Below are 15531 nucleotides of genomic sequence, written 5' to 3'. Positions count from 1 at the left end.
AAATTTGAGGTGTGTTCACGTCAACTCATGTATTGAGTAACATTACAAGTTAACGCTCCACCTTAAAAGTCACCGGCAGTCAGCCCGGTGAATTAAATTACTTTTTACACAGACTCCAACTGCTGCAAGAGGCAGTAAAACATCCATTTTATAGTTAGTCTACTAATAAAACTCTCCACGGTATGAACAGTGGTTACATGAGCCTCAAAACCAGCCAGGAGTGACCGTCCACCTTTTGGTACCAGATCTGTGTGCTAGGTACCCCAACAGAGGGGGGACCAAAAATGGGGACGGTACAGAACGGTTCGATTGGTACCATCCACAACTTTTCACAGCTGAAACTGAAAGAAAGCCGTACTGCTCAGTGGAAACAGGGCTTATGTGTTCTCAAAGTCAAGAGTGACTCTAGAAGCTCAAATGAACATATTTTCCCACTCACTCTTGTGTAATGTAGTCATGAAACAATGCCCTGGTTAATCAGACCTCATCATAGACTTTTTTTGTTTTGTTTTGTTTTTGAGAAGTGTGACTGCCAAGCGTAGAGAGACAGACATGTAGAGCACATGTTTTGTGTTCTTTTTGTGTTTTCAGTTAACTGACCCTTTAATAATAAATACATTAGGTTTTATACACAGTACCACTCATGGGGAGACATTAAGCCTACTTGGCAGATAATGTGGTGAGTGCACACTGACTAGATGTGTTCCATGTATAAATATTCTTTTTTTCTGCCAACAACAACATTTTTCAAGAAATTAGATCTTTCATGTTCTCACAGATTGCAGAGCTTTACTGAGGCCAGTGAGGGCTTTACCGTGTTCTGCTTTTTGGAAGACATGCTCTGCTCGAGCTTTGATCTATGGCCTTGTTACAGTAAAGGACACATTCTATTTTTTCTCCTGGTATTGAATCAGTAATGGAAGATGGGCCTAAAACAGTGCCATTGGTCATGTAACACCTGGCTTTTCTCTTCTTTATTGTTGTACATCCTGGGCTATAAAAATCTTTGGGCCCAGATTACAGTATAACTCTGTTTGAGGCCAGTGTAAATCCCTGGGATTTTTTACATTTGCTCATCCACAACCCATTCAGCCCGTTCCTACCACACACAGCTCTTGGGATTAAACAGATAGAGAAGGGGGCAGGGAGTCTGCTGGGAGCTGGCTCTTTCAGCTTTTGCTTTGAGGATGATGGTCAGCGGCCGTTATGTAAGCCAAGTGGATTTCAAATGCATAGTTGAGCCATTCTCCTCTGTGATGCCAGATGCCTTTGTCTGTGTTCCACTAACCGTGTTGCCCACGCACGCTATACAACACACATGCAAGCAATTATATACAGTAGGCTATACAGTGCCTGCCTCTTATGCATTGCAGAGTCCTTCACACTGTGAAGGACACCGGTGCCTACCAACACTTCTTATATGATCACCTTGAAATTTGTTTACAGACAGAACTTGATAGCGTCAGAACTACCACACACATGAAACAAAGAGGGGAAAAAAAGCCTTACATACAGTATAAAGCCCTGTCATATTTTTGTTGTGCTCAATTTAGGATAAAGTCACATCATTCAAGCATTTTTTAAATCAAGACTCTCATAGTCGATCTTTGGCCAAAATATGAATCTAGAGCTGATTAAACTAACTCTATTGCCATTTTGGAGTCTGTAGTATGAGGTGCTATTGAATTGTATCCCTGATAGACCAAAACACAATGTTTATTTATAGTAACTTTCGGGTAGAAAAGCCTTGCGTCACGTTCGTAAAATAAAACAGTGCTTTGCAAATGGTGCTTTAATTTATTAGGTTTTAGCCACCTAAAAAAGGCCCACCATAAATATCAATATCAATTTAGGTGTATTTAGAATATTTTAACCGCCTTACCTTGCTGCTAGACAGCCATTAGGAAACTAAAGCTGTTATATCAAAGCTATCAGACTTCACTGACAAAAACAGTAGGCCCAATTTTACTTCAAAGAACACTGAAGTTGCTGGTCAACATCAATTGGTTTGTGTGTATGGTAAGTGGAGCAAGTACTCAAATACAGTGTACACAAACTGATATTGAAATACGTCCACAGCAGTATGTTGCTTTGCTTCCGTGCCGGATTTGGGTTATTTAAGATGATAGTAAAGCAACACAGTACATATAATAAGCACAGCAGCAATGTCAGATAGGTCAGACCAACGTGTTTAACTATATATCTATAAACATTACAGTTACAGCTGAAAATGACAACAGAAATTAATAAGCAGAAACAGTAATTCATGCATGGCCCATGTATTTTTGAAGGCTGCAATCACATGATGAATGCGCTGATGGAATTAAAGAAGGAAGTATTTACAAGCTGTCAAGCAAGGAGGCAGGTTGGAGTGGTGGATGGTTAACAAAACACAGGACTTTCTTCCAATACATTCCCCTGGGAGATTGGTGTTAAGAACCCTGTGGACTTTGAGTGAACTTTAAGTCATTTGAAGGTATGTTGTTAACATGTTTTCTTTCCCTATATCTAGCTACAGTAAAGTTATTTGTCTAAACCTAAGCTCCCTAACTTTATGTTAAATACACAACTTTTCATTTAGGACGTAGCATCATTGGTGTGGCACTAATTGGTAGGATATCATACCAGCGTGTGCGCCTTTTCGTAGGATATCATACAAAGAGTTCTATGAGGATACGTTGTCTCTGAACATAATCCAGGCAGAAATTATGTTCCCACAACAACATAATTAACAATTTACAAATGTAATTTCTAGGAGACAGGGCTGCAATAAGATTAGACTAAACAGTAGAAACACCTCTTCAAGCTGCAATACTTTTAGCTTGGTGCAGCCAGCAAACTGGTGACTGAGTATACATTTTGGGGTATTTGTACAAAACCTTGATACATTTTTGAAAACAAGCCACACTGATTACAGGATGATTCCAGAATATTAACATCTTGGGTCTTATTTTCATAGTTTGGGCTTTCGTTCCTACCGGTTCTGGGTAGCTTCATTGGTAAAAAACAGTCAGTTGGCACACAAAACACAAGCAGTCAAACAATCATACAGGTTTTAAACAAACCCAAATGTTAGCCAAACATATTTTGAAGAGAAAAACAAAGGGGAATAGTAAAATTATTATCTAAGCTCTGCTTTGTAAACCTCCATCACAGTTTAGAGGCCAACTCACTGGTTTCAAGTTGACCTTATGTACCAGCTGTGGTTGTTTTGCATACAGTTTTCCTATAAATTGAGAACTCAGCAATATCTTTGGGGGAGTGTATGACTATTGTAATAAACAGGAATGATGCTATAACTAGAAATACCGCCCCTTGGTTGTATGCCTCCACGCACCAATCACATTTCTCTCACAGTTTACATCCATGTCTGTGAAAACATGGATGCTTCATACATATCTTACCCCGGCAGCACAGATCTACACAATCAGCACAGTTTAAAGATGGACACTCAAGATTAATGTCACCAATTCAGTATCTGACCAAATGTCTCCCTTGATTTGACATTGCATAACGGCCAGAAAAGTGTATTATGCAAAATATGATGATGTCACTGTGAGGTTGACCATTGATGTTTTGGATACATAATTTCACCCCTTCATCATTAAATTGAATTATTATTATTAAATAATTATTAAATTGTCATAATAAGCACAAGAATTCTTGAGTTATGGCCAAAAACATGTTTTGTGTGGTCACACTGACCTTGACATATGACCACCAAATTCTAATTAGTTTATTCTTCAGTCTGAGTAAAGGTTTGTGCGAAATTTGAAGAAATTCCCTCAAGGCATTCTTGAGATATTGCATTTATAAGAATGAGATGGTTGCAAGGTCACAGTGACCTTGGCCTTTGATGTTTTTGACTATATTGACTGTGTGTGTGACAAGAAATTCCCCCAAGGCTGTTGTGAGATATAAAGTTAAAGAGAATGAGACAGATGCAAGGTCACATTGACCTTGACCTTTGATGTTTTTGACTATATTGACTGTGTGTGTGACAAGAAATTCCCCCAAGGCTGTTGTGAGATATAAAGTTAAAGAGAATGAGACAGATGCAAGGTNACTTTAGTAGGTGTTCTTGAGATGTTGTGTTCACAAGAATGAGATGAACAACACAAAAACTTAATGCCTCAGGCAACAGCTGTCGCCTGCGAGAAGGCATAACAAAGTCCAAAGTTATAAACCAGATTAACTGAATGCATTGACAGAATTGCAATAAAACTTTAATTTGTGAGTAAGCTGGAGACGGGACTGAAGCAGATCCTCCATCAATATAGATTTTATTTTGCATATGAACAATTCCTGCATATCCATGCATACATTATAATGAGCTCACAGGGTGGAGAGAGAAAGAGAGAGACAGAAAGAGAGTAAGAGATAGAGAGAAAGACTAAAATATATATTCCACCTACTGTATTGCAGGGTATAATAAGACAGCAGCAACCCACATTGCTTGCACTCGTTTAGTGTTACAGTCTCACAAATGAGGTTATTAAAATTATTAATAATTATATAATTAACTTTGTTTAAAAACTTGGGGTTATATTTTCAACCCAAGTTTTGTAGATTTCTTTTTTTATTGGCCTGATAAAATTTTGTCTTCATGTAACTGGAACCTGATATATCTTACTATATAACTACATGACATTTCATACAAAATAAATACTTATGTAATGCATGATACATTAATATCATCACTGTAAACATGAAAACAAAACATACATCATATATTTACTGTACTACAGGTACTGCAGAGTCAAACAAAAGTGCTTGATAAAAGACAAAGATAATATGCACCCCTGTTTTTACTGTGATTGTTCAGAGGTTAGATAGCACCATGTGACAGTCTGTGGACAGCTCAGAGGATAGAAGCCGTTTTATATTTAAATTTGGTATTTTTCTCACTATGCCTTTTAGTTTTTTCTTTTTTTTTCACTCTCAGTCACAGCATATCTGTTCATGTCCGCTAAGTAGTCCTCTGAGGTCTGGATCAGACAGAGTCCACCTTGACCTGGTTATTGTTGGTCATGAGTGGTGACGGTTTACTCTTTAGCCTCTCCCCTGCATCGTTGGAGCTGTCCTGGAAGAAGATGCGCGCTGTGCACACTGACACTACAATGCGCTTGTACTCCCTCCGGAAGTTCTGGTTCAGCACACCATACACAATGGCATTAAGGCAGCTGTTGAAGTAGGCCATGAAGTAGCTGGCCACAAATAACCACTCAGGGATGAGGGGAATCACCACCTCTGGTTTGATCGCTACGGCCAGACCGATGAAGTTGAGTGGTGCCCAGCAAACAGCAAAGAGCACAAACACCACAAACATGGTGACAAAGTTTCTAACATCATGCGGCGTTATTTTGGGCCGGTTGTCAGGCTTGACCCGTCTCCTCACTTGAATGACCAGTATCCAAATGCGCAGGTAGCAGTATGTGACAATCATGATGGGTAAAATGAAGTGAAAGAAAACCACTGCGATAGTGTACGCTGAGCTGGCTGACTGTTCAAAGGTGCAGGAATAAACCCGTGGGTCATACTGAAGTGAACCCACAAACAGGTTGGGCACGATGGCGACCACAGTCAGCGCCCAGATCAACATCACATAGCAGACCGAGTTTTTGTCACTGTACAGTTTATCATACTTGAGGCTGTGGCAGATATAACAGTATCGATTGATGGCAATGCCGGTGATGTTGAAGATGGAGCCGATGACGCTGACGCCCATGAGGAAGCCGCTGATCTGGCAGTGAACGTAACCCAGGTTCCAGCCATTGTGGAAGATGGAGGTGAGGACCAGAGGGTACGGGTAGATGGCCACCACAAGGTCTGCCACTGCCAGGCTCACCACAAAGATGTTCCCTGCAGACAAAACACACACCCACGGGAGAGACAAGGGAAGACACATGAGTCATTGACAACAGAAGCAGAGCAGATTGGTCATCCAAATAAACAAGACAAAGAGAGCGTAAGTGATTGTACTGAGGGAATGCCAAATTATTCATTCAGGAGCATTTTGGAGTTATCTGCCTGAAAAAAAAAAAGACCGTGTCACTATTTTGCTTGTTTTAGCAGTTTTTCTTTTTCCCACCTTTCTGGCAATCATTTGTTTCAGTATGGAGAAAGCTATAAAACATACAGAGGACATAGAAGAAAACATGGATATTAAGAAAAAAGCCATCTGCAATGTAATGTCATCCAGGTGTTTTCTGAAGGTACAATTTCAAGCTTGGGTTAAGGTTTATTGCCACCTTCATCTTTAAGCCAGAAACATCTAATGTGGGCAATGAAGTGGATGGTAACTGCTTTGTCACAGAGCAATAACTTTGACAAATGTACAACTATCACACTGAAGATCTTCCACGTTATGATCTAAATCAAGGTTCAAGGTTCTTTATTTTGAAAAAGCACTGACATTTAAGAGCAAAGCACAAACTGCCTGGCAGGAAGGACAGTCCTTTTGAAAATCCAAAAAGCTATGGTAAGCATTGGAAAAAGGCTGGCAGTAATTTAAGTGGGCTATAAATGATTTGAAAATATGCTAAAACATGCAAAAAAATAGCAGCACAATCCTTTAGAGACATCCATTTGTTTTTGTTGCTACTTCATTACATAAGCCACAGGGAAAGGGCCTCAAGGCTAGATGTTGAGAGTGAATGCATCTGCAAGATTTGTATCATGTGTATGCGCCTGTGTGAATGCATAAACACATTTGGTAGTTTCCCCCGATGATTTGGCGTGTGTGAACTCCAACTTGCATTCTATTGTCACCTTTTGATGTTGGTGAATAATGAAAAGGAGGGGCTCCCTGTCACTAAATAATGCATATTTCTAATTGCCGGCAAGGACATGATCTACGGGCCGGCCGGTAATCAAGGGCATGCAAGTGTATTCTTTGTTCCAAATCTGATGGGGAAATTAGACAAGGCTTGTTGGAGAACACACTGTTGCACACTGAGAGGTGGAAGACAGCGGCTGTGATCCTCAACCTCTTTCAAGTGAAATACATGACATGCACTTGAAAAGACAAAAGAGCAAATATCTTATTACTCTCTGTGGAAACAGCCTCTCGTGTACGTAGCAACACACTGCTTTGTGTCCCCAGTTTTAATTAATTACACAGACCTCTGCATCCAAGCATTATTTACTGTTGAGTGGCCTGTCATGTGCATGTTGGAGGATCCTAACATCTAGCCACACAGCATTTTCACAGCTGTCACTTATATATTAGTGGAATGTGTTGTATGTATAGTGGTGAGTACCATATTACGAGCCTAATGACAAGTCCTGATCCAGTTGCCTATATGACAACACCCTGTCACAGATGACAAGATGCATTTACCGCATGTCAGATGGCAACTAAGCGCATCGTATATCTCGACAATCACTGCAGTGCAAGAGGCAATTTCATTTTTGCGGTGACATTTGGTCTGTCAGTATCAGACACACTCCCCCAACCTGCAGGCGGACCTGTCAGTCTCACCTGAACATTAGAAGCTCGCTGCTGATCAGCCCGGTGGCCTGTTATCTCCCATACAACATACCAGCCATTCTACTGCCAGGGATCACGTGTGGCTATTAATTAAGGTTTGTCCTTTTATATCTGTCATTCAGCTGCCCTCTATAGGGAATTAGGTGCACCTGCTGTTGACACAAGATCCCGTGACAGATAGAGAGCTTAACTTTATGCATCTGTGTGACTGAGTGTGTGCACGCTTTCATATTTATCTTTGTGAGGACCTTGAGAGCAAGGACACTTTTTGGACAATAAGAACATTCTTCCAAAATGTGCAGCTGCAGGGGTGATTTCAGGGTTAAGCATACCCTGTGGTGTTTTCTTGTCTCCCGTGTACACATGCGTGCATGTAGATCAATGTGTGTAGTGGTAAAGCACAAGATATAAACAAAATATCATCAAAACACTGTTCCATAGTATCATTAGTGGTCAAAAATTACACAATGATTTTAAGACTTGGTTTGAAGGTTAGTGTTAGCATTAGCTTTTGTTAAAGCTAGTAGCCTGTAAGTGTTCGATTTAATTACCTAGTTGTGATGAAGCAGCAGTAAATGATTTTTTGGCCACCTGGAGGCAGATAAAGAAGCTGTGAACACAACATCTACATATGATCCCCTTACAAGGTTGTTGTGGCAAACGCGTGTTAGCAATTAGCTAGACACAGAGAAACAATGTCATCCATTGGAGATGTATTTATCACACCTAATTGGTGTAAGTCCAATATTCACTCTCCTTTTAGCTATGTTTTTTGTCTCCACCAACTTCAAAGGGAAATATCTGGCACTTTAGCAGTTACATGCTCCACTGTGCTCACCTACTAGTCGCTAACTTTGTCTCTGCTATTTTGGGCTGGACAGGTAGTGTACAGTGGGTTTAACAGGTTATTTTTGGTGCCTACTGTAACTGGAAACAATGTTGTTGAGAGAGATGCCAGGGAAGAAAAGCAATGAAATAGCAGGCCAGCCAACACAGTGAGCTAAAAGAAGCTCAAACCTGCTGAGTCAGGTGGTATTTTATTGTGCTGCGTCACCACGAGCAAGCCCTTTTCACATTGCCAATAATCATTTGATCAGTTTTTGGCAACAGTGTTGCTGCCTGATTAACACAGGTTTAAGGTGTAGAATAAATCTGCAAATGTGTGTATGTGTATTCTTGTATTAATGATATTGTGGGGACCGTGGTCTCACAGTGACAATATGGGGACACTACTATATTTGCGGACAAAAAGCTTAACATCTTAAGATAAACCATTACATTTTATGATTAAGGTTTGGTTACTGGTAAAGCTTAGTGTTCAGGATGTAGTGACTCTAGTAAAGGTTTGACTACGTCTCCAAGGAATTAATGTAAGTCAGGGCACAGTCCTCCTCAGTGACAAAAACACTGAAGTATGTGTGTGTGTAGAGATGACTGGCTGCAGTAAGTGAAGCTTCATGCATACTGCCAAATAAGAACATATTTTCCATGTTCAAAAAGGTGTTGACACAACGCAAACAGTCATCATTAAGGGCCCCCCTTTCCTGTCTCTTGGCTTCTCTTTACTGTAACAACCTTGTTACAGGATTTTAAACTCAAGTCACTCAGTATTAACAGCCTTGACCTTGACAAGGTCACGTCATGAAAGGCCTACAGGCAGCTGGCTCTTTTGGCTGTTGGACTCTCTCCCTCACTGTCTCTGTCACTGTGACTAGTCCTGTGATTGACGCATCACTCTGAGTTTTCATTTGGCCCGAGGAGAGATATGGCCTGGTGCTGTGTCCCTTTTCCATTTCTGCAATCCCACACTTTCGACCAATTTCTGTTAGGATTAAGCTACAAGTGAAGCCCATCTGAGCATTTCTCCCACTGTAGTTGGCAATGAATTTCGACACACTCAGTGGCAAGCTGAAAAGATATACAGTGCATTTGGACAATATCCAGCCACCTCAACTTTCTTCACAATTTATGATGCAGCATAATCTCTAAAATGGAATATGGTGATTATTTTTTTAGGGAGATAATCACAAAAATGTTTTTTGACTTGCTTTTAAAGACATACTGAAAATAAAATGCAGACATCACATCCATATTAGCTTTAACCACCTATATTAGCTTTAACCACCCACCAGTCTCTGGTTTGAAAATTAATTTTGGCAGTAATAACACCTCTGAGTCTGTATCAGCCTGGAGCATCTGAATTAGGATTTGGTCCCATTTTTTTCAGAGCACAGTTACTTCAGTTCAGTCAAGCTGAAAGTGAAGCGTCTGTGAGCAGCTATATTGAAGTCTTTCCACAGATTTTCCAAAGGGATTTAAGACCTGGCTTTTACTAGGTCATACCAAGACTGTCACTTTCTTGTCCTGAAGCCACTGCAGTGATATGGAAGGGCTGTGATTTGATATGGAGCTTAGCTTAAGTGCAGTCAGGGGAGTCTATTTTATTCTTAAATCTGCTGATTCTTCTTGTTCATTGACTACTTTCATCTAATTATTTAAGCTCCACCTCTTGGCTCTTCCCCATTCACAAATTTTCACAAAATCAACTAAGAGAAATATTCAAGAGGTTAGTCCCTCTAGGTTCACATCTTCCAGTCAAATAAAATTAATACTTTCCACTCATTATATCCTTTCAAAAGCCACTCACTAATCAGTGTATATTTTACTTTCTCCGATCAGCTGCTCCTGCACTTCCATTTCACAACACAAACACTGGCCAAGCTACAGAGCTGACCATTTATCCGGTTATTCCCCATAATTGTGCATTAACCCCAAATTAAGTCTAAGCCAAGAACTGATCTTCATTTAATCAGTGAGACTTTGGACCCATAAACATAGTGACTCCACTGTGTATCCGTCCTGTGGGAACACAAACTGTCACTATAACACAGGGCTTCACATTTAGCTGCCTTTCTTCCTCCGACCTCACAAGTCCCGTGTCCCTCTGCGCTGAAAAGATCACCCACAGCATGAGACTGCCACCTTCACGCTTTACGGCAGGGATGTTGTTAGACTGGTGGTGAGCCGTCTGTTTCCTCCAGACTCCTTTGGATTACAGCTGCAGAGTTACATTTTTTATTTTATCAGAGAAATGTTTTGCTCTCAGAGTCATGCTGTTTTTTTTCAAGCAGTGACGTCTCTCAGTACTCTGACACATCGACCAGCAAGTGCAGCTCTGACTGTTGTCATTCAAAATGTGTTGTCTCAGCAAACTCTGTACTTCTGTCAGTAGTCCTTGGATTCTTTGTCCCCTCATTGGTTTCTTGTTGAAATAGTTTATTTTTCTTGAAATCTCAACACGAGTTGTTTTTTTATCTTACCCGAGATCTATGTGGTGTCTTACTTCTTTCAGTCTCTATACATGTACATATGCAACATTATTATCATTGCTAGAAGCTTGGTCTAATTCCTACAGGATTTATGCCAAAACACTTTTTTTCACATTTCACTTTCCTACAAACAATGTATGTATAAATAAATAAATCACTAATAAGACTATATATTTATCTAACCAGAATAATCATCCAGATCTTGTGTACAAGCCCAGATAAAATAAACTGAACACACTTATCTACATTCTGTGCAAGTTAATGTTTGAGTTCCTTTTCCCTGCAAAGTCGTCTCAAAAAAGCAAGTCAACCCTCAGCAAATCACTTTGAAACTAATCTGAGCATGGACCTAACTAAACATCTTATGAGTGCCTTATTGGCTTATTTCTGGCAAAAAAATATCCCTTGAAGACATCCACCTACTGGCAATCTGTGCAGACAACTGTCTACCAACTGGTGCAAGCTGCTGTTACACCAAAGCATTTTTTGTATGAATTTGATTCCTCTTTCTTAAAGTGAAAGACACAAGCTCTGATAATATTTGAACAGTGGAGATAAAGTTGGTGTTGAGTATAATTTTAGATTTTTGAGCAGCTGGTATACAGTGTATGTGCACCTTCACCATCCACCACACCCCTGTAAGATTCTAAAGCTCCGTAAGAGATATTATGTGCATGTGCTGAAGGTTAGCAGCAGGTGGAGCAAGTCTAAATACGTCAGCCTTGACCCATTGTGCCCTTATGTCCTGACTGCACTAATGAACTAACCATTTCATTACCCACAGTCAAAAGTCAAGTCTAACTGCATACCTTTTCAGGGTAAGTTACTGAGGTCAATGTGAACGTGCAGAAAAAGCACGCAAGGCTTTTAGTAAGCCGCCCTTGGCAGAGCAATCTGCAGAACGCCCATTTTAATATATGTTAATGTGTGGAAAACCATCCCAGGAATATGAATACATTTCAGTATGTCAGGAATATGTAAATTTTAATTACATGACACTACACATAGAGTCAAATGCATATCTCATACTATGAATTTCAATTCTAAACAGCTCTACTTTCATGTCAGTGCGAAATCTGGTGCAACCTGTACTACAAGACATGCAGGTATTTTCCTGACCTTGAAATGTACTGAAAAGTTTCTTTGGTATTTTCATTCCCAATGCTGTAAACAAGATGGAAGATATAGCATAAAGGGATGGCAGTTCCAAGCACAAGGCGATGTGTTTATATTTTGCTGAAAAGTGTGCCTTTCATGCTCAAAATCAGGTCCGTTTTGAGTGCAACCACAGTTAGATATTGATTTGGTGATTCCCCAGTAGGTGCAAACTAACTGCTTGACAGAATTGCACACCCATGGAGAGCCACAACACAACTGCAAGTTTGATGCAAATATAGCAATATTGCCAGTTAGTGCTTTGAGGCAAAATGAAAGACTTCCCCTTAAATTGATTAAATCTCTACAACAATCAGAAGGACGAAATTTGAAAAGTGCCATGGTGAAGTGCAAGAGATGTTCCAATGCCATTTTTTCCCTCCCAATACCATTACTGATACCTGAACTGATGAATCCGCTGATACCAAGTACAGATCCGACGCCAGTGTGTTTAAAAAACAACAACAACAACAACAACAACAAAAACTACTACCGTATGAAGAAGCTAAATAAAAAGAGACGAACCGAAGACAATTTAAAGTAGGTATCCAGACCACAGCATTCTGGAGGTATTTTAAAAAATAGTGAAAGGAATACTTTGATGTCCTATACAACATTGCTGACCTCAGGAATGAACTGACATTTACTATTAAATTACACGGTATCAAATCAGTGCATAGACTCACCTACTCGCTGAAACCTGATCCAGCATTTTAGGCAGTATCTGGGATTTTTCCAATCCTAGTATTGGTATCAAAACAACTTTACAAGGTGCAGTGCTGTTGCACATGGTAGAGTGCAATTTTTTGTTGGATCAACTACAAACACTGGACTGCACAGTAATTTACAGAGCACATCCAAATCTTTTAACCTGTTATCCTCTTGGTTAATGCACTCCTAATGTAATCCTATAAAAATCCTTAGTTACACCACACAGGTCACATAGTGAAAAATCTTGAGACAGTTAGTAACTCACTCCTTTCTTATTCTGGTCCCCTTCCTCTTGTCCTTCCTATTTTATTTTACAAAGTTTTAATTTAGCCTACAAGAGAGTCAGCATTTGACAGTTTTTATGAATATCAATGTGTTGCAAAATTAAAACTATCAATGTTACGCACAGAAAACTTGACACTTAGCTGAACAAACAAATCAGAAAGTACAACTGAAAAGATGTAGTATATAATCAATCTTTGAACATAAATTAAACTTTAACAGGTAATTTTCTGATGTTACATCTTGCCACTCTGGACCTCCAAGAACAAAACTGTTTTTCAAGTTGGACGTGTATCTCCATTTGGTGATAGTATGACACAAGGAATGTGACAAAAGCGATAATGATAAATCACCACACCCTTCTAACTTTGTTGAACAGATCTTTGGAACAGATACACTGTGATACATATTCGTTGACCTTGCCACCATGATCCAGAGGTACTTTGTTTTGATCTTTGCCAGTGCAATGTCAACACACAGCCCTCTATGATTTACCTTTCTGCACCTTTTCTTCCCTTTTAAAAAATCATTCCTGTGAATCACTTACAATCAATTACTGAGGTGCTCATACATGATTCAGTGATCACTAACTGTGCCAACAAATTCGAAAGTCTTGAATAAAGATGAGTCCTTGATGAATGAGAGGATATAAAGTGTTTCTTGTGTGTTGGGGCATTTAGTGAGGTCTTGTGGAATTTGCTCAAAATATCTCCCAGCTACCACTATGACAGAGAAAAAAAATAAAAAATAAGGATTATTGTGCCGGCTCCCGGGTGTGCAGTCAGAAATGTGACAAAACGCACACAAAACAACAACTGTGATGTTGGGACTTTACTTGAACTGCATTAATAATAATCCAAAGAGGAAGAGGAAGAGAACAGGAGGGTAGAACAAAAACAGAGAGAGATAGAGAGAGAGAGATTGAGGCAGCCCGATGAAGAAGCTGAGTGATTATGTCCCTGGGTCACTATTGGATTTGTGGATATTATGTTTATGAATGAAGCCAGTGACAGGCGTGGATGATGAGACTCTCTGCAGGTTTAATCTCCTCACTTCTCTTACAGCAGCTATTTCAAGAGTCTCAGATGAGTACAAAAACACACCGAGTATACAGTGCATTAATAATAAAACATGTATGCTAGAAGACAAAATCTGTCAATAGCCTTCTCTGTTACTGTATAGAGAATATTTTCAGCTACTGAGAAAATAGTGGAAAAAACGGAAGCTCTTTTGATTTGGATTTAGGTAGAAGTGGTTTATTCCTACCCTGGTGTGGCAAAGGAAAGAAGGGATTTACAAACTGACCTCAAGTGCCCTCTCTCCTAGGGAAGCACCAACCAGAAACAGCAGAGTGGAAAGCAGCATTATGCACTGCAAACATGACTCCAGCTCGCCAACAAGCACCACTGCTGTTTTTGTAAAGCAGCCAGACGCAAGTAGCCTGAAGATTATTTAAATGTCAAAATCTTGTTTTTAATCACAAGAGTTAAAACAAACAGCAGCTGCTAAGAAAATGATTAAGAAAGGCTGTGTTTGAACTGAAGGTCCCTGACTCATGACATGTTAATCACTGTGTGATTCTCTTATCAGACGGAGTTTTTCCATTGGGTAGGAGCTTCCTTTGAGATACTCTCACCAGTGTTGTGATCAAGACCACCTAAACTGAGACAAAAGCCCTGTTTCCTCCAAGCAGTACGGTACGGTTCGGTTCAGTTCAGTACGCTTTTTTTTCCATTTCCTCTGTGAAAAGTTGTGGATGGTACCAATGGAACCATTCTGTACCGTCCCCATTTTCATTCACCTCTATGTTGGGATACCTAGCACACAGATCTGGTACTAAAAGGTGGAGCTATGAACACTGCAGTCTGTTGATTGGTCAATAGCGGACGGTCACTCTGCTCAGGGCTTAGTTGTGGCTGGTTTTGAGGCTCATGTAACCACTGTTCATACTGTGGAGAGTTTTATTCCTGTTAACTATAAAATGAAAGGATGTTTTACTGCCTCTTAAAGCAGCTGAAGTTGGGGTAAAAAATAACTTAATTCACTCAGTCGACTGCAGGGGACTTTTAATGTGGAGTTGGCGACATGAATTAATCAACACACCTTAAATGTCACTTTAACAACTTTGACCATCACTTTAGTTTTTATATGACATACACTTTTAGTAATGAGTGGATCTTCAAGCATTTATATATATTAATTTCGTCCAGGTTACGGGAACTGCATATATTCTAATCCTCACTCAAAGAAAAAAAAAAAGCATAGCAGAGCATCGTTCCCCTGAGCTTGCCTTACAAGGACTTAATGTACAAACCCACTATTTTTAAATATCCCATCAAGAGAGACTCTCACTGCAGCCTGTTCTGCCTTGTTCTGAAAATGTCGGCGTGCAGCCTCGTTCTGTGGACGATAAACAAGGTGCAGACTTCCATCTGTGTCACCAGTAATGAGGAATTACAGTGAGTGCTGGACAGAACACTGAGTGACAACAACCCCGCCCACATTTAAGAGTACTGTTTGCGATGGAAACGCCAGGATCTAGGTACCATGTCTGAAGGGTTA

General features: G+C 39.9%; 1 protein-coding gene across 1 annotated transcript in view; it reads right to left on the bottom strand.

Moving 5' to 3' along the window:
- Positions 1 to 4274: 4274 nt before the first annotated feature.
- The window catches only part of mtnr1aa (melatonin receptor 1A a), a 43959-nt gene continuing 32702 nt past the window's right edge, over positions 4275 to 15531 (bottom strand). Inside the window, exon 2 of the mRNA XM_050045625.1 lies at positions 4275 to 5862. Coding sequence (XP_049901582.1) covers positions 4994 to 5862 — 869 coding nt within the window. The 3' untranslated portion in view covers positions 4275 to 4993. The remainder of the gene's footprint in view (positions 5863 to 15531) is intronic.

This window comes from Epinephelus moara, chromosome 5 (assembly GCF_006386435.1).
Source record: "Epinephelus moara isolate mb chromosome 5, YSFRI_EMoa_1.0, whole genome shotgun sequence".
NCBI lineage: Eukaryota > Metazoa > Chordata > Actinopteri > Perciformes > Serranidae > Epinephelus > Epinephelus moara.
The sequence above is the reverse complement of the archived record's forward strand: the minus strand, read 5'-3'. Positions and strand labels throughout refer to the sequence as shown.